Source organism: Gallinula chloropus (assembly GCF_964237585.1).
Source record: "Gallinula chloropus genome assembly, chromosome: 12".
Taxonomy (NCBI): domain Eukaryota; kingdom Metazoa; phylum Chordata; class Aves; order Gruiformes; family Rallidae; genus Gallinula; species Gallinula chloropus.
Window position 1 is genome coordinate 495,410 of NC_140097.1, and position 23,039 is coordinate 518,448.

The 23,039-nt window shown below is 55.7% G+C and overlaps 1 protein-coding gene across 1 annotated transcript in view; it reads left to right on the forward strand.

Annotated features, from left to right (window-relative positions):
• PLXND1 (plexin D1) overlaps positions 1 to 23,039 on the forward strand; it is a gene marked incomplete at its 5' end in the record, with an annotated part of 76,903 nt that overhangs the window by 33,164 nt on the left and 20,700 nt on the right. The window contains 15 exons of the mRNA XM_084269538.1: positions 1,693 to 1,797; positions 3,975 to 4,064; positions 4,826 to 4,919; positions 7,204 to 7,367; positions 8,375 to 8,526; positions 8,786 to 8,885; positions 12,020 to 12,159; positions 12,911 to 13,078; positions 14,988 to 15,078; positions 15,241 to 15,516; positions 16,427 to 16,576; positions 19,298 to 19,412; positions 20,480 to 20,587; positions 21,249 to 21,361; positions 22,566 to 22,673. Coding sequence (XP_084125664.1) covers positions 1,693 to 1,797; positions 3,975 to 4,064; positions 4,826 to 4,919; positions 7,204 to 7,367; positions 8,375 to 8,526; positions 8,786 to 8,885; positions 12,020 to 12,159; positions 12,911 to 13,078; positions 14,988 to 15,078; positions 15,241 to 15,516; positions 16,427 to 16,576; positions 19,298 to 19,412; positions 20,480 to 20,587; positions 21,249 to 21,361; positions 22,566 to 22,673 — 1,974 coding nt within the window. The remainder of the gene's footprint in view (positions 1 to 1,692; positions 1,798 to 3,974; positions 4,065 to 4,825; positions 4,920 to 7,203; positions 7,368 to 8,374; positions 8,527 to 8,785; positions 8,886 to 12,019; positions 12,160 to 12,910; positions 13,079 to 14,987; positions 15,079 to 15,240; positions 15,517 to 16,426; positions 16,577 to 19,297; positions 19,413 to 20,479; positions 20,588 to 21,248; positions 21,362 to 22,565; positions 22,674 to 23,039) is intronic.

Sequence of the window (23,039 nt, forward strand, 5' to 3'; positions counted from 1 at the left end):
CCCGCAGCATTTTAAGCATTCAGACCCTTTGCCCTGATCCAGACATGAATGATACAATCAGCTGGAAAGCTCTATTTCTAGCTGCTGATGAACAGCAGGAGAAGGGGCTGCAAAACGACAAGTTAATCAGTCCTCTAAAGTGTATTTATCTGGCAAGCTATGCCAGCTGCTGTGACATGCAAGGACACACCAGGCCACAGGAGCTTTTGCATGAATTTTCAGCAGTAGCCCTGCTGGTTTTATTTTAACTCTTCTGATTCTCCCAGAAGAGGCTCAGGGCTGAAATCTCCCTCCAGTGCTTTGCTTTGTTGTTTTACTTCTCTTATCACATGCATCTCTGTTACTTAATCTCCTTGTTTAGGCAGCGCCAACTGTGCTTGGTTAAGATGAGTGTCCTGATAGGAATGAAGCTGTTTTCCACAGTCCAGCAGGCACTTCCAGATAGTTCCCTGACCCCTAGCTAGGTGTGAGGAAGGCAGGAGGGAAACCGCATGCTCACTGCGTGTCCAGCACCACGGATGTGACCCGCCAGGCACCCTGGTGCTGGAAGGATCCATCTGCCTCTCCTCAGAGCAGCAGCGTCACTGTCACCATGCAGTGCAAGTGAGGAGGAAATCTTGCTGGCTGCAAATTATTCTGCATAACGGACCAAATATTGTGTTGTCTTTCACCCCAGCGGCTGCACTGTCACAGGCATTCATCTGGATGTACCCCGGGGCAGCGCAGGGTCTGCCTTCATTTTTGCGGTAGTTTTGCAGTGTGATTTACATCTCCTGGGAGAACAGGATGGGCTTGTCATACAGACCAGAATTCTGAGTCAGCTCCAGTATCCGAGACATCAATTTAAAGCAAGAACAAAAGTAGGGGGACAGATGACCTTTTGCAATCATTTTTCAGCTTCATTTAGGCCTTTCACTGCAGCTGCCCTACTGCCGCAGCCCCCCAGCTCAGTGTGCCCTGTCCTGGGTGCACACACAAGCCCCCACGCTTCTGGAATGACACCGTGCAGGGGGGAGGCTGCTGGGAAGCAGGATCTTCGCAGGGGCTCGCAGGAACACACGCTGTAATGTGGGAGCCTCGGGCTTAGCGCTGCCGGGGGGGGCACACAGGCTGTTGTAGGCCACAGTGACTCCTTGAGCGTCCCTCTGGCCCCGTCCTCTAACATGTAGGTGTGTGTGGTGAGAGTGCTGCCCGGAGTGGCACCAAGGCGTGCCTGTGCGTTGGCTTTTCAGCTGGGAGCACGGCTTATCTGGCAGCCCCAGCGCCTGGGGTGAGAGCGGCCGGTGTCCCCGGTGTCCCCGAGCTGACAGAGCCCAGCGGGAGCGAGGGGGAAACTGGTGCTGCGGCCCCCCTGTTGCCCACCCATGGCTGCGGGCGTGTGCCCCTGGAAGGTGGCCGCCCTGCCCCGGTTGCCTGTGGGCTTGCGGAGAGCTGGATCGTAAGGCAGGGCCGTGCTGGGCTGGACCTTGAGCCCGGGGCTCAGGGAGAAGGCAGCGCGTGGCGTTACCCTCAGTGTGTCACAGTGCCATCTTGTATTTCGCTCTCGTGGGTTGCAGTGGGATCTGACTTGAAAGATGGAGCGAAATTAATGTCATCAAAGCCCCACTGTGTCTTCTCGCCTCGTTGCTGAGGGTGATCAGCATGCATCCAGCTAACCTCTCTTTTTTCCTCTCTTTTTTTTGTCCCTAACAGAAGAAAATGGACTGTCCTCGCATCGTCCCTGCCTCCCTGGACCCAATGCCCACGGGAGTATCTCGAGACATTACGATCTCCCTGGCTAACACAACTTTCTCTAAGGTGAATATGCTCCTGGAGAGGTGGGAAAGCTTGGGGTGAGCCTAGGCTGGAGCACAGCAAGGTGGCCAAGTCAGGAGAAGGGATTTTGAGTCTGAGCTGGTTTCTGCCTTGGGACCTGGTCCCAGCTAGGAGCTGAAATCACTGTATTAACAGAAGATGTTGGTTGAAAGCAGCCACACCAATGGTGAGTTGGGTGGCATGGGAAAGCTGAAGGGAGATGCTGTTTGTGTCTGGGTGTTCTCCAGGGACCTCCTGCAGCTAGTGACAGGTTTCCAGCCTTTAGTGGAGAACAAAGGTGTGTCCACTGTGAGAGACAGTTGCTAGAGCAAAATGTTTGGGCGAGAGAAAATTCCCAGTTGGCTTGTGGGTGTTTGCTCCTCCATGGAGTGTGCCAGTGTGGTGCTCTCCTGGCACTGTGTGCCAGCCCGGCCCCACTGCCCTGCACTTGGAAATGAAGGACAGAGCCCAGACCCAGGCAGGGACCCTGCGCTGGCTTGAGGTACAGCAAGGAAATGTGGGAAATATGGTTTAACTTAACTCCTGGTCATCATTGTGGAGTTGTTGGGGTTTTTTTTTTTGAAAAACATCTTTTCTGTGAAACTTTCTGGCTTGCAGATTGCAGCAGGGTGAGAAGTGGGGGTAGACGTCAGATGGTGCTTTTAGAGATACATCCCACACCAGGAGGAACCAGAGGAATTTTGGGCAGGGAGGGTGGGCACTGGGATGCTCTGGTATTTGTAGAAAGCCACCCCATATCGTTCCTGGTCAGGTCTTCATCAGGGCCCATGGGCCCTGGTTCCCGTGCCCATGCAGAGGGTGCTGGTACCCTGGGCTGCCGGGCAGCTCCTTGTCCTGCCAGGAAGAAAGAGGGGTGGGAATGCTGATGGAGATGCCCGGCTTGCTGCTCTGGGGGCAGTGGGGCCTGCCAGGCCTCCATGGGGGACAGGAACCAGCTCTCCCTGCCCGGCTGGGTCTGCTGCTTCCTGCAGAGGCCTGGCCTTAGGGAAGGAGGATGTGCCCTCCACAGTCAGCAAAAAAGGGCGAGAAAACCCTCTTCCTCCCTGGATGCTGGAGGTGACTGGTGAGGAAGCAATAGTGCATGTAACCCCATAGGAAATGAAGTCAGCAGGAAAGGGGCCGAGGTGTTGCCGCTCCCGGGGCAGCCTGAGAGGCTCTGGCAGCACCGCTTCCTCCCGCCACATCTGCACACTGTCCCGGGGCACCGGGCGGGATTCCTCCTCCTTTCCTCTCCCCAGGAGCTCGTGTGCGCTACCAGAGCATCTGAGACGTGTGCCTCACACCTCCACTGCCCTGGGGCTGCCTGGGCGCTGGGCAGGAGGCGAGGGGCACGGCCAGCTGCAGAGCAGCAGCTGCCTGGCACAAGCGATGCACTGGAGGAGATGCCAGCTTCCCACAGCTGCCTCCCAGGAGCCTGGTGCTCTCTTTCATGTCTGTTATCAGATCCAGCGGGTTTCAAAGGGTAGTTAGACTTCAGTAGTGGTGGAGCATCAACCTGCTTGGAGATAAGACTCTCTGCTGCAGGATAGGGACACAGCAGTAACTCGGGGCAGGATATCGTCCTTGTGTTATCAGGAAAACAGCACAGAGAATCTTCCTTTGAACATGGTCCTTGTTTGAATTAGAGATTCGCCCTGTGCAGCTGTTGGGAGGAGAAGGAAGGTGGCTTTGAGCCCAAACCACGGACTGGTTGGGTCTGATTTGGGTGAGGTGGCTTGGGACCACATTGGTGCTCAGTCTGTGTTGCAGCAGGAGCTCCACATGCCCCCGGCCTTGAAGAACCCCTGCACGCCGCAGGTGGGGGTCTCCTGGTCTGCACGTACCGTGGGTCAGACACTCCTGGTCTGCATGACCACGTGCAGCTGTGCCCTGCCCAGTTGTGCTGTGTGACAGCAGCACCCTGGGCGAGAGCAAGGGGCAGGGGCTGGCTCCGTGTGTGGTGCCCAGCCTGCAGCAGTCACATCTGTGGGCGTGTGTCAGCCACGGCCCCCAGCCCCACGTACAGCATCGAGTCCTGATCTCCTGTTTGCCTTGAAGCTCGGCTCAGGCAGTGCTGGCAGAAACAGGGTGAGACGCAGCGCCTGCTGTCTGGGCTGCTTGAGGTGGAGCTCTGCACACGGGGCTGGTGCAGCCGTTCCACTCCTGTCTTCCCTCCCCAGGAGACGGCTCTGGAGTGCCATTTTGGGACGGACAGGACATTCGAGGCCCGCTGGGTGAACTCCTCTGCTGTAGAGTGTGTACACGTGCTGGTGAGTTGGGGGGTGAGGCTGACAGCTGGCATGGGGCAGGTCTGAGGGTAGGGAGGGTCTTGATCCCAGCCTCCTGGCTGGCAGCTGGGACGGGGCCCTCCCCTCCTCCCTCCCTCCTGAGTCCCTGATGCTGCAGTCCCTGCTCTGTGGCAGTCTTCAGCCTGTGCTCCACTGGGATTTGGGAATGAGGTGCTTGTTTACCATCTTTGAAATGGGAAAAGTTCAGTTCAGGCAGAAAATCTGGCTACCTTTCAGCACTGCTATTTCTGTAGCTTTAATTCTGCACTAGGAGTTGGCCTGAGAAAACGCTCAGATGTTCTCTGAAGAGCAGAGTGTGGCTGTTGGAGGGAAATCTGCACCTCTGAAATGCAGCAAACGTTTGGGCTTCCAGCAATGGGAGTACCGGGAGTAGAAGCTGGAGAGGAGTGCTTTCCCTCCACGTCACCTGCAAAGCTCTGTGCTGTAGCCTGGCACTGAAAGTGTGCAGACTGGTCGGTCAGTCTGTGAGGCTTCCTGCTCGTTTCTACTAAAGAAAGGAGCAAGCCAGGGCTCTGCTCTCGCTGTGTAGTGCACCCTGCCCTGGTGCCCTTCACTGGGACCCCAGCAAAACAATTAAAACAGAAACCAGCCTGTTGAAGAAGCAGTGGTGAGAGGAGCCTCATGAGGAATGTTGATCCATGTCGCCTCAATCCATGTGCATGTGGAACCTCGCATTTTTCTGGATTTCCCAGGCTTTTGTTCATTTGTGTTTCCTCATGCAGCTCCACACATCAGAGAAAAGCCATCTCTTCCCAGTGAACCTTCAGCTGAAGGACAGACCAGACAGATTTATCGACAGTCCAGAGATGATGACAGGTCTGTGTCAGAAATGTTTTTATTCTGCTCTCATCTGGTCATCTTGAAAGCCTCTGAAATCCTGGTGAAGTTAGGCTCAGGAGAGAGAGGCGGCTCAGCCAGGCACAGCTGTTGGCTCAGGCACATGCAAACAGTGTGCTTTCTGAGGTGCACCCCACGCAGGTGTGCCCGGTAACCAGACGGACCCCCCAGATGTTCCCTTTACACCCAGAGAATGTGAAGCCCCGTCCTTGAGCACAGGCAGTGCTTGGTCCTTGCCTGCCAGCAGCCTGGGCCGGGCTGTGCCGGTGCTGTGTGTCACTGCAGGGATGTGGGGCGTCTGGGGTCAGGGAGGAATTCCTGCTGTGGAAGATGAGGAATTGGGGAGGACTCGGCTGTGAGCTGTCTCTGAGCAGAGCCTGGCATTCAGGTTCGGTGTGCTGTAAACACAGAGTTAGTTGTCTTTTACCCCTGTGTGAGAAGGACTAAAATTTCACCCCTGGCCCGCTCTGTCCCTGGGAAGAGCACTCGTGTACCCAGAAAAGCCTGGCTATGTCAGCAGGCTGCAGCGGGCAGGTGTCGGGCTGCGGCACAGCCGGAGCCAGTGTGGGCACAGCAGCCTGCGCCGGCCAGGTCAGAGCTGGGTGCTCTGGCTGGAGGCTTTGGGCTCAGCCCCATAAGCGGTGTCAGCAGTGGCAGGGACTGGCTCACCCTGGATGCAGATGAGAACCAGAGCCCCACAGAGGCTTTGCTTCAGAGGGAGCTGTAGCTGTAGCAGGCAGAGGCATTAACGCCACCAGCACTGACCTGCGGTAAGCAGGGTCCCCACGGCAGACTGGGTGTATGGTGGAGGTGGCTCGGCTGGCAACAGACCCCTTGCAGGTCAAATAACCTTTGAAATCCCAGGATGGGGAGGCCTGATGTCCTTGAGGAAAGGAGAGGGTGTCTGTATTACTAGGACAGAGAGGTACTCCCAGCGGGAGGGGTAGGAGATCTGAGCTGGGACCAGTTCAGTGTGCAGGAGGAGATTCAGCGTGGTGCTGGGAGCAGGAGCACAGCAAAGAGTGCAGCCCCCTCCCCTGTGCAGAGAAGGGCTCGCTTACACAGGCTGTGCTTGCAACACTCTGAATTTGCCAGAATATTCAGAGGTCCGTTGGGACCCTCAGACTGCTCTGGCTCCTCCTGTCCTGGGTCACATCATGTGAGTGAAGTTAGTGGCCGACTCGCAAGAAGAGGCAGAGATCTGCTGGGCCGTTGTGAACACGTGTGTGTCCCGTACCTTCTGCGATGGGATGACTCTAGTTAGTGAGCTCTACTTTGGTATTTATTGGCTTGTATTGTAAGCTGCACTTCGGTAGTTCGTTGGAGGAATCCCAGCTCTGTGCTGTTGGGTGGGAAGCCAACTGCTGTAACTCCCTGCGTGGACACAAGGCGAGGTGACAGGAGCTCCTTTTTCAGAGGAGAATGGGAGACGCCCTCAGCGCGGGCACAGCCAGGCCGGTGAAGGCCCAGGGACTCGTTAGCTGCTTCTGAAGGGTCTTGAGATCCTCCTGTGAAGAGAAGTGCAAAGTGTGACTGCTGCTTTGTTTTGTGTGCTCCTGCAAATCCCCCTCCAGGGAAGAGGGTGTGAAAGCAGCGTTTCCTGAGTGCTGCTGTAGCTTATCCGAGCGGATACCCACACTCCAGAGCAGGAGGGTTTGGGCTGGAGAGGAAATGTAACCTAGGGCAGCAGCTAATGAAGGGGTGAAAGCGGTGGAGGAAAACGGGTTGGAAGCTGAGCTGAGCATTTCTGAAAGGAGAAGTCAATGAAAGGGGCACGTGGTCACTGGGGGGAAGGAAAGGAACTGTAAACACTGCACAAAGCACTGCAGCCATCCGATTTCTGTCAGTGTGGAAGCATTGTGGTTGCTTTGCTAGCAGGATGGAGCTGGCTGTGCCAAGCAGCTTCCCATGTGGATGCTGAGAGTTGGAAACATGTAGCATAAATTGACAAAAGGTTCCGAGTTTGGGTGTTGTTTGTTTTTCAAGGGGAAGAAAAAGGAAAGGAAAGTGCTAAATTATATTGCAGTGAGAACAAGCACCCAGTCCTTCTGGGAAATCTGCAGGATGGCAGCCAAGCACTGCCTCATCTTGCTGTATGTGCAAGCTGCTCCGCTCTTCCACTGGATTTCAGATGTTCCTTGGATTAATATAGCCAGGGTGGGGAGAGCCGGGAGGGGGGGGTGGGTGTTTGACTGCCTCGAGCTCAGCAAAGCTGGATGACTCCAGCCCAGGAGTTCTCATTTCCCCTTGTCTCATGGTGCAGTGGAAGTGTACAACTGTGCGACTGGGAGCGCCGACTGTTCGCAGTGCCTGGGCAGGGAGGACCTGGGGCACCGCTGCATCTGGAGTGAGAGCAGCTCCAGCTGCCGGCTGCATGGCGACCTCCCCCAGACCTCAGACATCTGCCCAGCTCCTGAGATCAAGAAGGTAAGGCCTGCAGGCAGTGTGGAGAGCAGGGCACCATGCTGTTGAGTCACCTGGTGCCACGGAGTGGCAAGTGACTAGATACAGTGCTGGTGACAGCATAGAGTCTTCATCACACCAGTGGGAAAAAGAGCAGCAGCACAATCAAAATATCCCAGAGTTCCTGGGGCTGTTAAAAGTGAGGAAGATCTGTAGGGCAGCCCAAGGATTCTTATCAGGAGTGGTATTTAATGGAGCACAGCTGACATCTGAACGTGAGCCTTGTCTCCGTCTGCAGCTCTGCCGAGCTTAGGAGTGGCAGAGGGACCTTTTGGCACTCTGCATTTTGAAATGGGTTTTATTTAAATGGGAGCTGGATAAATATTTGTTGGGAGCATTTGCATCTGGGGCTCTGCTCAGAGCGATGGAATGAGCCAACAACTTTGTCCCTGACAAGTACCAAAGGAGATCTTAAAATGAGCTCCCTAGGAAAGGAGAAGCTGGAGAAGCAAACCTGCCAGTGTGAACACTGAAAGGGTATGGGGTTTCTGTTTCCCTTTGCAGAGGGAAAAGAGCCATTTCCAAAGGCACCCTGGCTGTGGTAGGGCCAGTGGCTGCCAGGTGAAAAACCAGGGATCAGCTGGCCTCATCCCTAGCCCCAGGTGCCACAATGCTGGTGTTTCAGCCATGCTCCATGTGTCAGGACACCTTTTGTCCTGTTTCTCTCCTGGAAGGAACCACTGTGCTTGAGACAGCCCCTAAAAATGTGTCAGTGGGACACTATCATCCCTCCTCGGTTTCTGAGTGTCCGGGATCGTCTCTGCTGCAGCTCTTTTCGAAGCTGCGGTGCAGGAGGGGTGATGTTGCACCCCAGGTGTGTTTGCAGCTGGAGTAACCCCTGACCCAGCCCCAGTACCAGACCCAGCTGCAGCCAGAGGAGCGTGGTGGTGGGCCCGCTGTGGGGGGACAGGAGCGTGAGCAACAACCGTGTCTTCCCATGGTTCTCCCCTGACCTCCCCTTGGTGCCGCAGATCGAGCCGCTGCGCGGGCCGCTGGAGGGGGGCACGCTGCTGACCATCCGCGGGAGGAACCTGGGCCGCCGCTTCAGTGACGTCCTCGGCGCCGTCAGGATAGGGAGCGTGCAGTGCACGCCGCTGCCCGGCAGATACGTCGTCTCCGAGACGTGAGTGTGGGGCCCCGGGGCGAGTCCCCATCCCTTTCGCGTCCCCTGCCCACGCCTGTCCCTCGCCATCCCTGCCTGCCACACTGCCTGGGGCTGGGCCTCAGGGGCGCGGGACAGTGACCCAGGCCCGGTGAGACGTGGGTGCCCTCGGCCAGGCACGGCCGCTCACACGGGCAGGGTGTGGAGGGGCAGCCGCAGGCTCTGTGTCCCGGCTCTGTCGGGGCGACACGGCCACCAACCTCCCCCATTCCCTCTGCAGGATCGTGTGCCAGACCGGAGAGGCTCCGGAGGCCTTTTCTGACGTGGTGGTGGTTAACGTGAGCCGGGAGGGGAAGTCCAGGGAGCGATACTCCTACGTGGTGAGTAGCTGCCTCCTGGACCCTTCTGTGGTGGTTCTCATGCTGCTGTTCCTTGCATCCCTTAAAACAACCCTGCTGCCCCTGTGCCCCAGCCGGCTCAGAAACAGGGTCTACAGCACATAGTCCCTTACCTGTGGTAGCCTGAGCCAGGTCTGGCAGGACTGGGCTTGAGTGCAGGGCTGTGGCCAGGGGGTCCAACAGCCTTGGCTCCTGCAGTGGTTCATCCCGTAGCCAGCCTGCATTGTCCTTCCTCCTGCTATGAAAAGGAGCTTGTTTTAATTCCTCCTCTTTTGCTAAAGTGCTGTTAAGAACCCGTGAGAGTTTTTGAGACTGGTAAAGTCTCCCTGCTCTGTGTAAGTGATGTACCATGGACTCATGTTATTTAGGACTGATATTTTTTGCTGCAGAGATTCTCATAGGTTGCACATGAGAATAATGCTCAGGGATTAGACTTGAGCTCACCCTCATCATTATACGAAGAAAAGCCCTTTCTGGCTCTGAACTGTGCCAGCTCACAGAGATAACTTTCATCTCCACAAACCCCACAGAAAACCGTGCAGCTCTTCTCTTCCTACACACACCCTTGTCTCTGGCCAGACACTGTTCACGGCAGCCCCACACGTCCCGGGCAAACGCAGCAGGATGGGTGCCAAGGGCACGGTGTTTTCATGCTTGTGCCGGGGAAGAACAGGCTGTGCAGTAGTTGGGTGTCTGGGCAGAGGCTGCAGGCCCAGGAAACCACTCCTGATTCGTGGCAGCCGTTGTGAGGAACTGAGGGCAGGATCAAGCAGTGTAGCCCCCCTGCCCATAACTGACCACGTGCTGGGTATGTGGCTCAGGAGGCTTGCATGGCATGCAGCCAGCACAGGCACAGTGCACCCCAGTGCCCCATGGCACAGCCAGGCCTGGCAGTGCATGAGGAGGGCACTGATGAGTCGCCGGTGCTGCAGGCCTGGTTCAGCCATAGTTCCTGGGGGTTGGTTGCTCTGGGACTCATTCCCATCGTTTCCAGGTGCCCATGTTCACATCCAAAACATCTTGGAGATGTGTCAGTCTGGAGTGCAGCAGGGTACAGCTGGGGTATGACCGAGTAACAGACCCTGGATTTGGGATTTCTCGTGTGTTGCTATAGGGATTCACGTGCTGACTCAGCACTTTTCCCACTGCTGGGCTGATGGGTTTCTTGACAAAGAGGAGAAAGACCCCAAGACTGGGAAAGGGCTGGGCAGCTGCTTCACCAGCTGGCAGCACAAAGGAAGAGCCCTCTCAGGAAACACCTGTGGAAGCATCAGCACTCAACAGAGCCAGAGAAGTAAAAGCCAGTCACTGACCTCAGCACGGGTCTGTGAGAGCTCTGGGCTGGCAGCTTCCAGCAGGCCTGTGGCAATGGCCATCCTCCTGGGAGCAGAGAGGAGCCGTGTTCTGCTCGGCTGGCACAGCTGAAGGCTGCCTTGTGTCTAACTCAGCAAAGCTTGGACACCAGATGAGACAGTGCCCTGCCCTGTGCGGGGAGCGAACCTGCACAGTGCGTAGCTGCTCTTGCCCTCCACGCCGAGAGCGGCTTCCGCACCATTTGCAGATGGAGCAATGCCCTCTGGCTTGCTTGGTTCTCCTCTCACCTACAGCGCAGGAGGAAGGAGTAGACCACACAAGCCAGGCTGGTCTCGGTGAGACCTGAGCTTGAGCACTGGTGGCAGTTTACCTGAGAAGGCCTTTCAGAACTGTCCTTCCAAAGCCATTTGTAGAACACCAGGTGCTGTCTGTGCGCTGCATTTCAAGTCCCCGGTAACACGTATCTAGAGGAGGCCGTATTCAGCTGTAATTCTGCTGAGGAGAGAAACCCGGTTCAGAGACTTCTCCAGAAGACTGTAGCAGGCAGTGGGTGAGCTGAATTTGCTAAATGAGCTGAATTTGCAAAAGTTGTGATGGAGGCAGTCGGTGCTGGCACTGAGAGCAGTAGGCACCGGTGCTGGCTGAGGAGAAGAGCTGGAGGGCTTTGGGGAGCGTGGGTAATCCTCTGTGCTGCTGCCATAACTTGGATTTGAGTGTGTAGGTTAGGGGCCAAGGGCAGGAGACAGCTGCCTGCAGACATGCAGAGAAATAAAATTAACCAAATGAATCCTGTGGAAATGGGTCAGAAACAACAGAGGAAGCGTCTGCAGAGAGATGAAGCAGCCGGAGTGTAGGACAAGGGCAAGGATAGCTATTAATAAGCCTGCTTGTGTGGCTGGGATTGACGGGGACGGGCATTAGCAGCAGCTCAGCCCCTCTGCCTGCCTTACACAGCTCTGCTCTGCAGCCACAGGGGACGGGCTGTGGTGCTGAGCGGGCTCCAGCCGCGGGCCTCGTGCCTCCAGGGTCTGCAGCCTTGGACCAAGTGTGTGGATAACGTGCTCTGCCCTTGGTGTCCTGTTCAGAGTGAAGCGGGGAGGCTGCCCAGCTGCCTCTCCTGGGGCGTGCTGGGGAGCAGGCGTGAGGGTTCAGCATCGCATTAGCTATCAAAGCCTTGAGCTCATGAATCTCAGGAAGATTTCCAGGGCCTGCAAATGCAGATAACACACATGCTAATGTCTCCTGCAAATGGCGAGAGGCAAAGGAACTTCCCCTTTAGTTCCCGTCACCTCAAGAGATTCAGATTTGAAGCTTCCTTAAGGAGGAGTTTGACATTCAATTATCTAGACCCGGGTGGCTCTTTTCCCAGATCTCAAGGCCAGCATGCAGCGGGGCTTCAGCATTAGCTTTGCCTTCAGGACGAGATGGATCTAGAAAGGCAGAGATGGGGGGAGCTGGAGTGGATGAGAAATGTCCTTTTGTTGATGGACCTTGAGCTGTCAGCAGCTCTGGACACTCTGTTGGAAATCTCAAGGGACTGGTGGGATCCTGGACTGTTTCAGACTCATGCCTCGTTTATTGCAGACCTTAGGGACAGCAGAGAGTCACAGGTTTTATATGATCTTGCTTGTACCTTCCTCCTTGTTCTGAAACCCTGCCAGTGAAAGCTGTGGCTGTGCTGCTGTTTCACAGCCTCACAATACTGGATACTTTGCCATTCCCACTTACAGCAGCAGGGAGTATCCAAATATGAATTTACCAGGCTAGAAAACAGATTTTTTTTTTTTTCCCTTTGTTTTTAGCTTCCTGTGGTGCAGTCCATAGCTCCCCTGAATGGCCCAAAGGCTGGAGGAACCAGAGTGACCATCAGTGGCAGCAGGTTGGACGTTGGCTCTGAGCTCCATGTGCTCGTCAATACCTCCAAGCAGTGCACCGACCTCAGGTGGGACTGGGGCTGGGGTGCCACTCAGCTAGTGACAAGAACCGAAGCGTTAGGAAGGATGGTGGTATCTCCCAGGAGATCAGAAAGCGCAGGGGTTTGGGGGAGGGACACATCACTGTGTGCTGCTGCTAGCCTTGGAGCATCCCCACCAGCCCACCTGGCTGCCACCTGCTCTGTCCCAGCAGCCTGGCATTGCGGGAGCGGTGCAGAGCTGCGGTGTGGATGCCTGGCACTGGCATGGGAGAGTTTGTTTGGCAAAGCAATGGCATTGGTAGTGCCCTGATGTGGTGACAGTGATGAGCAGCAAACCAAGTGCTGCTTGTGCACCGCTGCAGGACGGTGCCAGGCTCTTTGGGTGGTCTGGGAGCAGGACCGCAGCTCTGGGGGTGAAGCAGACATGGGCTCCCTTCCCAGATCATCTGGAGGCAGAAGGCCCCTGCACACCCAGGGTCCTGCTCCCACTGGTTGGAAGGAACCCCTCCTGTATGTTCCCATGGCATCACTGGCAAGAAGCAGGATCCTGCCCTTTTCCTTTGGCTATATGGGAAACCAGCCTGGCAGCTGGGATGGTGCAAGCTCAGAACTGCTTGTTAGCAGGTAGTGGAATGAGCAGGTGATTAGCGTGTGGCTGGAAGCTCCTCCTTGCCCTGGCTGCCTCCCCTGCCCCAGGAGGGCCCGGTCTGTGGTATGGGGCTGTGGCTGCTCTGTCTGCAGTGGCTTTCCTCAGCTGACCCTGCCTGTCCCCGCGCAGCCGCAACGACAGCACCATCACCTGCACCATGCCCTCCGCGGAGCTCACCACGGCCGTGCGAGTCTGCGTCCAGTTCGAGAACAGGTCTTGTGCCAGCCACAACATCACCTTCAAGTACGAGAGGAACCCGGTGATATCAGACATCAACCCCAAAAAGAGCCAGATCAGGTGAGGTCCATCTCCCAACCTGTCAGGAGCTGTGGCCTTCGTTGAGATCAATCAGCCTCTTAATTTTTGCCAAATGCAGAAGTGAACAGTGCTCCCATCACACTGCAGAGCTGTCGGGGTGCCCCGGTGCTGCCCGCTGCAGGCAGCGCCAGCTCGCCCTGCCTGTGCCTCAGGCCATGCCAAGGCAGAGCAGGTCCCCAGCAAGCCCCAGCAGTCACTGAAGCATGGCCAGCACGTGGTTTCAGACCCCACGCCACGCTGCCATAGCAGCAGCACTTCCACTTCAGAGCTGGCATGAGTCTGCATCTGCCAGCAAGAGAGGGTTGGCTCCAGGCTGGGGGAGAGGGTCTGGCAGGGACCCCTGGCCTTCCTCTGCCTGCTGTCTGATGTGTTGCCATACAGAGGGGCTACAGAAGGGGCACTGCTATTGGGGTGTTTTGGGGTGCCCCGGCACTGGAGTAGAAGAGGTCTCATGCCAGCACTGTCCATAGCTCATTTCAGCACATTTAAGACATGGAAAAAAGCCAGCGTTGGTAGCTGCACTGTGTACCCAGTGGGTGCTTTAGGGAGCCGAGGTGGGGGTGTGTTACGGAACCCTGAGGATTTTTCTTGGCCAGTAAAACTGCTGGAGGATAAGCTGAGATTTGTGATTTTGGATTTCAGCCTTTCCCAAGGTCACAGTGTTTAATTTTTAAAGCACGTTGCTTTTAATTTCATGTCTCTCTGTGGAGCAGTTGGGCCTCTGTTCCTCTGGATACCATGGTGAAATCCCACCTTCCTCATCTGTGGAGCCTGGAAAACCCAGGGCTGAGCAAGAAAGAACTCTGAGAGTCCAGTGCCTGGGGGCTGCAGCTCGCAGTGCTTGGGTGGAAGCACACAGAGGCTGGCAGCCCCATGATCCCTGTCTCGGCATTCCCAGTGCAGTGCTGGGGCTGTGGGCTGTGGGCAGGTTAATGACAAGGCTCAGCAGTGACTCAGCCAACCCCGGCTCCAGGCAGCCCTGTGAGCTGTGTGAGGGGCGAAAGTGGTATCTGAGCAGAGGCAGTGGAAGAATGTCCCTGCCCAAGTTCACAGGGGAAGACACCAGGGTATTTCTCTGTCACCTTAGTCTGCTCCCTTTGCACTGACAGCAGTTTCCAGATTCAGAGCACTGAGAGCCTGGCAGCAGTCCCTCTTCAGGATGCTTGGTGGCTCATGCAGCCTGGCTGCTCCACTGCATTGCAGGATGTTGACCGTGGGGGATCAATAACTTGGGCAAAAGTTTATCTGGATCTGATTTATCTTATTATAGTGCTGAAAAAAATCTGTGTAAACAAAGTCTGAAAGAAAACAGAAGTTGTGAAGTAGTCTGCAGACGTGACAGGCTCTTGGAAACTCGCATCATAGCTGTGTGGTAGGACCCACGGATTAGAGGCAACCTGACTTCCAGTGCCTTGGACCTGAAGTCACTGTATCTGGAGTGGTCCTGAGATAACGGGATTTGCCAGTCCTGGCTGTTCCTCACAGGTCCTCTGACCAGATCAAATGGGATGTGGAGGAAAGGGAAAGGAAATCCCAGGCACAGCTGCTGCTGCCCAAAGCAGATGAGCAGTGCTGGTCCCCCACCCCTTGCTCTGCCCAAGTGCCATTTGTGCATCGGGGGCCCTTGTTAGTGGTGCTGTTAACTGGCTGCACATTGAGTGGCCCATATTTCGCATTCCCAGGCAGCAAACCCAAAACACAGCACGACTTTCACATTTTGAATCAGAAGAGTCTGGGAAGGGCAGGACCACTGTGAGCCTGAAAGGCATCTCTGCCCTCTGTAAGGCGTACAGCTCTGTGTGGGTGGCTGTGGGGCAGGGACAGAGTATCTCCTGGCCCTTGCATTGTCCTCTGCAGTCACCCTCTCTTTTTCCTCTTCTCCTCAAAGTGGGGGCAGGATCCTCACCCTGGAAGGAAGAGGCTTTGAGCTGGTCCAGAACGTGTCCATGGTGGTCCGTGGCATCGGCAGAGAGCAAACGGTGGGTGTCCCCGCTGGGTCTCGCCCGGGAGCTGGGAGCGGGGCTGTGTGCCTGGAGACACTGGGGGGGTGAGGCTGCAGCCTCAGCCCGTGCTGGGAGCAGGGCTGGCTGGGAGCACGCAGGATGCTGGGTTGTGATGCGTGTGCTCTCTCCTGCTTTCAGAGCTGCAAGGTTCACAGCGACACTGTGATCACCTGCCCCTCTCCAGCTGCCTCCAACACCACCACGGGGACCAAGCCCGCACCCGTCGATTTCTATCTCAACGGTCGCCTCTACGCAGACGACCGCCCGGCCCTGGATGAGGAGATGTACCCCGAGGAGGCCTTGCACGTCAGCAAGTTCAGCCTGGAGTACTATGCTGACCCCCAGTTCTTCACAGCCAAGAAGGAGAAGTGGATCAAACACCATCCTGGCGAACCCCTGACGCTGGTTATACATGTAAGAGGGTGGCATTTGCAGCTCTGCTGCTTCAGGGTATTGTCTGGTCCCTCTGGGAAGCTCTTCAGTCCTAAGTGCCAGCACGGGGACTGTCCACAAAGGCAGGAGACAGAAGGGGGGCAGATGAGGACAGGAGAGGCTGGAGCCGTGCAGGACCAGGCAGCTCTTGCTCAGCCTGCCGCACATCCATCAGTCCTCACAGGGAGATGCAGCCTGACCTGAGAATGCCCCTAGAGGCATGACAGCAGAGCTGTGTTTGAGGGGTGTAGGAGCAAGAAGCTAAATAAATTACTGGACATATGAAAGGGAACGATAGTGCGCTGGCCTGAAGTCAGGCAGGTACCCCAGAAGGTCCTGACAATAGCTATTTGTTCCTGCAGAAACAGGTCATGCATTCTTCTCTTTGGCTACTGAATTCGGCTCAGTTAACAAGGAAGTTGGGATACAGCAAGTGGCCCGGACAATGTGCAACAGTAATTCAAAGGCCATTGTTCACTGCAGGATATCCTCAGTGGTGCAGCGTGCTTCAGAGGCGTGCTCCCCGTGCCTCGGGCGCTGCGGATGCGCCCCCGGCTGTCCCCTGTGCTGTACATCCTTCCCCCCTCCCAGGTGGGCACTCGGATCCTTATCTGTGGTGCACAGGCAGAGCAGATCAAAAGCAGATTTTTCCAGGTGCCACGAGGGGCTTGCTTGTCCCATGCCCCATGCTGAGTGAGGAATGGGAAACAGGAAAATGGGGAATGGCCCAGTTCTGGGTTTCCTGTGGAGGGCTGGAAAAATGTCCTTGGAGAAAGAGAGTGCTCCCGGGTCTGAAAACCAGCAGGCAGGACGGAAAGTAGAGCAGGAAAATCCATTATGATCCCGACTGCCGCGCTGAAGACTGACATCCTGGTTCTATTTTTGTCGTTAGAAAGAGCCTGACAGCCTGGGCCTGGAAAGCAACGAGTACCAGGTGAAAATCGGCCTTATCTCATGTGAGATCCAGATTGTTTCGGACAAAGTCATCCACTGCTCTGTCAACGAGTCGCTGAGCACCTCGGAAAGGCAGCTGCCTGTGACGGTGAGTGCCAGGAGCCGTCCCTGCTGTGTGTGGAGGAGTCAGCTGTGTGCATGGGCAGCTGTGCAGGACAGACAGAGGGACAGAGCACACTGCTTGTAGCTGTCCCCTTGTTGGCAGGATGCTGGTGTGGCCGGTGCAGCGCGGAGCGGGGCTGCCACACTCCCCATTGTGGGGCACCGGCCGCTGCCCGCTGAGTTAACTGCGCTGTGCCTGGGAGGGGAAGGCCTTGCCAGCTCTTCAAGCCACCGTGAAGTCCCTGACATGTGAGGGTTTGTCACTTGCAGTAATTTTCTTTCTGTCCCTCCTGGGACACATTTGGGGATTTCCAGTTTCCAGTCAGCTGGTGTCCTGCTGCAGACCGGAGAACCCGCCCGCCCGAGCTGCCTGAGCCGCTGGAGATGGGTCCCTGCCCACGACCCGGAGGGCAGGAGGAGCACAGAGGGCTGGGCAGTTCTTGTAGCTCCCAGGGGCTTCTGTCACTGCGAGATGTCTCGTGCTGAGCCTGCTCTTGGCCTTTGTGTCTGCAGCACTCACAGTACTTGGTTATTTCCTCTCACTGAGGGTGTGAGTTGATGGCTCTGCTGGCCCTCAGCTTCCCTGCTGTCCTACGCACCCAGGAGGTGCAGCACCGATTCACTGGCAGCATTCTCCCGCTTCCTGGCCCCAGTCCCTGGTGTGAGAAACCCTGTTGTGAACTGGAAAGGTGGAAATGCAGAAGTAGCAGAATTTCCCCAGTAATTTTAATGAACATTTTAAGTAGGGTAATTTTGCTTTCAGTGAGAACTGAGAAACGGGGACATTCCTTAGAGGAAGAAAAGGAATTTATGAGTTTCCTGGTCTTGGTTTGATATAAAACATCCAGGCAATGCCCTGGTGGGTCCCTGGGAAGCAGGATGGTACCCAGCCCTAGAGTATCACATAGCTGTAAGTGGATGGTGGAGCTCATGTCTGCAGTGATCCAAGCACAGGAGACAGCCCTGTGAGGTGTATCCCAGGGTTACCTTCATTCCGGCTGTGATTTTGGGAGAGCCAGTTCTGTGAAGGTGTTCCCAGGCCAAGTCTGTGTTAGCAAGTGGCACAGGGTGGCTGGAGCTCTCTGTAGAGACACAGAGCTGGTGGTGAAGGTGGGGCTCCTGAGCCTGTTTGTGTCTTGGGGGTCAGCCTCTTTGGGCAGTGCCTGAGGTGAGCTGGGGTGTTCTGCTCTAGTTTAGTCCCAGGGGTATCCCACTCACACCCGGGGAGGCTGCATGACGGCTCCATCCTGGAACCCAGAGCAGCTCCCAGCACCCCCCGAGGTGGTCCCATGCCCCAGAGCCCTGCCTGTCCCCCACAGCTATTCCTGGGAGTGGGGTGTCCCCTGGCCCCATCCCCTTCTGTACCCTCCACACGCTGGGGACAGGAAATGTTGGCATTTAACCTGCAGCCTAATTAATTCCCCTTACCAAAAAATTATATTGGGTAGGCCTGTCCAAATAAACAAGAGAAGCTTGCCAAGGCCTTCAAACCCTTTTTTGTTCATGACCAAACTGTTTAAACACTGAATTAAACAGCATGCGTGGGATTTCTCCTCTGGCAAATGCAAAAGGTTGAGCTGCTGGGAGAAAAAAAGACTCAGAGCTCATGGAGCTCTGTCCTTGCGGAGGGAGCGGGGCAGGGACAGGCCTCTGGGGCCCCCCCATGCCTCTGGCTGGCAGCGTCGGAGCCCTGGCCAGCGCTCCCAGGAGCAAGGGTGTCCCAGCAGGCACGGAGCTGTGCTGTACCCTGTTCGCTGATGGACGTGGTGGGAAGGTGCTGCCTGTGGCACGGCTTTGGCCCATCTGCTGAGCGCTGCCGGTAGTTTCGCCACAGCGGGCACCGTTCCGGGGGCGTCCACGGCACTTACGTAATCGCAAGATCATTCCTTCTCTTCCCTACCCTGTTTTGGGGGTGTTTGGCCGAAGTTTCTCTCGCTTCTCATTCCTTGAGAGAAGTGAAACCTGTGTTTCCAGAAGCAGAAGACTCACGTGGTCATGGGTTTTCCTTGTCAGATGATGCTGTTGAACCCTTTCATCCCAGGGACCGAGGCAGCCGTTTGCAAGCAGTGCCAAGTGACCTCGCTGCCCGCCTGTGATGTGTGTTGGCCTCTTCCCTTCCAGGGATCAGGAGGCTGAAGGACTGAGCTCCAGCAGTTTGTGCCTGGTATCACAAGAAGTAGGGGTTGGGAGAAGGGCCGGCACCTCCTGGCACCCAGTCCACTGCTGTAGCCTCAAGATCATGACTCATCTCTGGAGTCACTGTTACTTATTTTTATTCCATTGCTTTATTTGTATTTCAAAGACTCTAAAGTTTCTTTACTCCCCTTTCTCCTGAGTGGCAGCAGTTCTGCTTTTGGAGGAGAAAAGAGAGGGATTCAGAGGCCATTCAGGGTGGTTGGTGGAAGTGGTTTTCCAGTGAAAGCAGTGCAGGCAGTGCTCGGTGGTGTGGTGAGCTCTCTAAGAAAGGTCCCTCTCATGCTCTGGTGAGGGTACAGGGGGCCCTGCCATCAAAGCCTTGCAGTGGCCCTGGGGTGAGCACTACTGCAGCGTGCTGTGAGCCAGCCTTAGCCTTCCACCACGGCACACGGGAAGGGGCTTAGCCATCCCGGGGTGAAGGTCTGCCCCAGAGCCCCTCCTTGCTCACCCCAGAGCCCCTTGGCAACCTGCCGCTCAGCTCTGCTTCTCCTCCCTCTTTCTCCCTCTCCAGATCCAAGTGGGAAAGTTCAACTACACGATTGCAATGCTGCACCTGGGGGGAGGAGAGACCGCAATCATCGTCTCCATCGTCATCTGCAGCATCCTGCTGGTCCTCTCAGTCGTAGGTAAGGGAACGGAACAGTGAGCTTCCTGGCTGTGCTGAGGCTGCTTCTCATTGCAGATGGATGGGTGAGGATGCCTCACTCACGTGTCAGGAAATCTCTGAGTGCTGCAGTTGTGGGTATCTGAACCTGGGCTGGGTGCAGCAAGTGCCTCCCCTGCTTTGTACAGCTCTGAGCCTTACGAGTGGGCAGCGCTTCCACAGCACGGGGCTTTTGCTGGCTGAATCCTTGGTTCCACTCTGCTACTGAGCACATGGCATTTATAAACTCACCCTTTTCCCCCAAGCACTTAGTAGCTACTGTGATACAACATAAAGAATGGTGCAAGAAACTGGTTTCAGACTTGTGCTGTCTTGAATAGGGCTCACTCACAGGCATGACTGTCCCAGGCCACCCCACTGGTCCACCTAGCCTGCGGTCCTGTCATCAGTAGCAGCCAGTGACAGGCACCTGGCAAAGGGTGTGAAGAACAGAGCGAGTCCTTAGCCACGCTCTGGAGCAGACACACCAGTTTGCTACCCTCACGGGAAGCCATGCAGGATGCCTGTGTGTGCTGGCTGGGGCATCTTCTCATCACGTGCCCAGGATGAGTGTGTGGGGAGAAACCTGGCAGTCTGCACCAGATGAGGTGTTTCTTAATAGAGGTTTAATTCATTTTTAATAAAGGTTGTAATGTTGGCTATTTATTAAAGGCACCACCCATCATTTGAAACCTATTTCTAGAGGCAAGGGAAGGCTGTCAGGCAGGAGCACTGCAATACAGGTGGTAAACGTCTTTAAATCTGTGTTCATTAATCAGCTGGAATACATTAATACACGGTTAAGCTCAATGTAGACAGCCCAGACCTAAACTGAAGATGACAGTTACAGCATGATCATTAGATTCCAGCTGGTTTTACTTATTTACAGATAATCAACAACTGCCTGATCAGATACCAGGCTTCTTGTAGGTGTTAAACCAAGACTGAGGTTAGCTTTCTGCACCCGTGTCAGCAGAGGACTGCTCTGCTTCCAGCTGCAGCTGCTCCTGAGCCCCCATCCAAAAGGCTTGTTCCCTTCCTCTTTTCCAGCTCTCTTTGTGTTTTGCACAAAGAGCCGCAGAGCAGAGCGCTACTGGCAGAAAACCCTGCTCCAGATGGAGGAGATGGAGTCGCAGATCCGGGAGGAAATCCGCAAAGGTAACTCACCCCGCTAGGCACCGCGGAGGAGCCAGGGCTGGGAAGGCGCTGTGATGGCAGGGTTGGAGCTGTTCAACTTCCACTCTCTGGAAGTTCAGAGGATTATTGGGGAGAATTTCTGTCATTGCCTTGGAGCTTCAGCAGGGTTTGTGAATGAGGCTCCACGGCTCTGCCGCTGCCTGGCTGGGCTTGCCACTGATCCTCAGTGCTGCTGGTTGCCCTGTCTCAGGTTGCCAGCCCTTGGCCATGCCAGAGGGTTGCTCGAAGGCCATGCCAATCCTTAGTGTGCTCTATGATGGGGTGCAACAAAAGCTGCAGCATGCTCCTGCTAGAGCAATGGGAGAAGCAATCCAAGCACCCACATCTGCTGTCCCTGTGCTTTGTGTGGGCTGCGGTCCCCTGCTCAGCCCCAGGTGGGGGCTGGTCTGATGGAGGTGGGAGAGGTGTTGTCTCTGTTAGTGCTGCAGGACGTGATGTGGGTGCTGGTTGTTAAACCCTGACCGTGATCTGTGGCTCCTTGGGAAACCCTGCTGCAGCCCCTGGAGAGAAGGGCTGGAGGAGGCAGAGATGGGCTTTGCCGCTCACTTCAGTGCCAGCCTGCTTGCTGCCTCAGCTGGTGGAGCATCCGAGCTCTTACCATCTGCGGGTCTCTCTGTGCAAGGTTTTGCAGAACTGCAGACAGACATGACAGACCTGACCAAGGAGTTAAACCGCAGCCAGGGGATCCCGTTCCTGGAGTACAAGCACTTTGTCACCCGGACCTTCTTCCCCAAAGTAAGGCGAGACTGGTTGCACGGGCACCTAATTACTCCCAGGTCCTTCTAACCAGATCAGGGCTCTGCTTTCTCACTGCTAAAGGGTTACTGCAGTGTAACAAAATCATTCCACTGTTATGTATTTAGTTGTCATGTATTTCAGCCCCAATTATCATCAAAAGCAGAGCGGCGGTTCCTGGGGTGTGAAGGAGGGTCGGGCTTGCTGGCACATGATGGAGCCTGACAGCACCGTCCCGGGCAGTGCCCTGGCTCGCCTGTTTGATACTGTCTTCCAAGAGCGCTCCCTTGCATAAGCAGAAAGCTCTAGGGGGACCCCCTTCTCCCCAGGGGCTCCAGTATCACCCCACTCTGTTTGGAGGCTGGGGCAAAAGGGTGGCTGAAGGGTGTTTGGGGGTTGGGGTGGGGCTTTGTTCTGTGCAGCATGCCACCGAGCATCCCCAGCTGCTCTGCTGGTCCTTGGGAGCTTGTTAGATGTCTCTGTCCCCCCTGCTCCCCTCTGCCAGAGGCTGGGCGCGTGATGCTCCCAGTGAGATGCCCCTTGGGTGCCTAGTCCCAGTCTGTCTGCCCAGAGCCCTCCTCCCAGACGCGCCGGTGCCATAATTCCCGTCACCGGCTGCTCCGCTGCGTCGCTGTGCGCCCTTAACAGCGGCTGTATTTCACCCCTGAGGCAGTTGCATTTCAGTGGTGAGGAGTGAGATGATGATTTATGACTGCAGAGTGTTTCATTAGTAGTTATTACTCTGGTTTTAAGTTATCCAATCTCTCTATATCTGCACGCTGCAGTCTCTAAGAGTTAGGCTGCTCTATGAATGTTGGAGATTTAAACATTTTTCCCATCTGTTTCAAAAGTTACATATGTTAAAACACCCAGTCCTCCTCTATTTTGACTCAGCCTTCCATAATGCTTTCTCTTCTGGGATTTTTCTAGCTGTCAAATGAGTCTATTTGCAGTCTCCCTACCCTAACAGCCTCGTGTCTGCACAGACATCTGCCTCCCCCCGTTCTTGCGGTGTTTGCTCATTCAAGAGGCTCTTGCAAAGTATTTAAAGGCTCCATAAGCCATACCAACACATTTCTTCCCAATGGGTGGTCTGCAGTCCCAGTGACATGTGTCTGTCTCGTTCCCTTGGGGCGTGGGGGCGAAGGGGGGGGGGTCCCCGGGCGGGTGCAGCCGCCCTGGCTAACGCTGTGCTTGGTTGCAGTGTTCCTCGCTCTACGAGGAGTGCTACATCCTGCCGTCCCAGCAGCTCAGCTCCCAGGTGGGCTCCCAGGTCCAGGAAACCCACCCGCTCCTGGTTGGGGAATGGAAAGTGAGTAACCCACTAACAAACAACTCTTGAGCGGTCGCTGACCGTACTCCTGTGTGTTGACAAGGCTGTGCTTTTTCTTGTGGTGAGTGGGGGAGACTTGATCACTCAAACCAATTAACACATGCCAGTGCTGGACCAGCTTTGGCTGATTGGAGGAGGCAGACCCACAGCTCTGCTCTCGTGGGCAGGAGCACGGTCCTGAGGTCCTCCCCAGCTCTGCTGTGGGCTTCTCTTCCTGGGTGTATCAGTTTGTATGTGACTTCAGACCCATAAGCAGTTCACCATAGGTAAGATTCCTTCCAAGAAGGGATTTGGTGAAAGCCCTTTTGTCCCAGAGCTGAGTTTTGTGTGGACAACAAGTAGGAA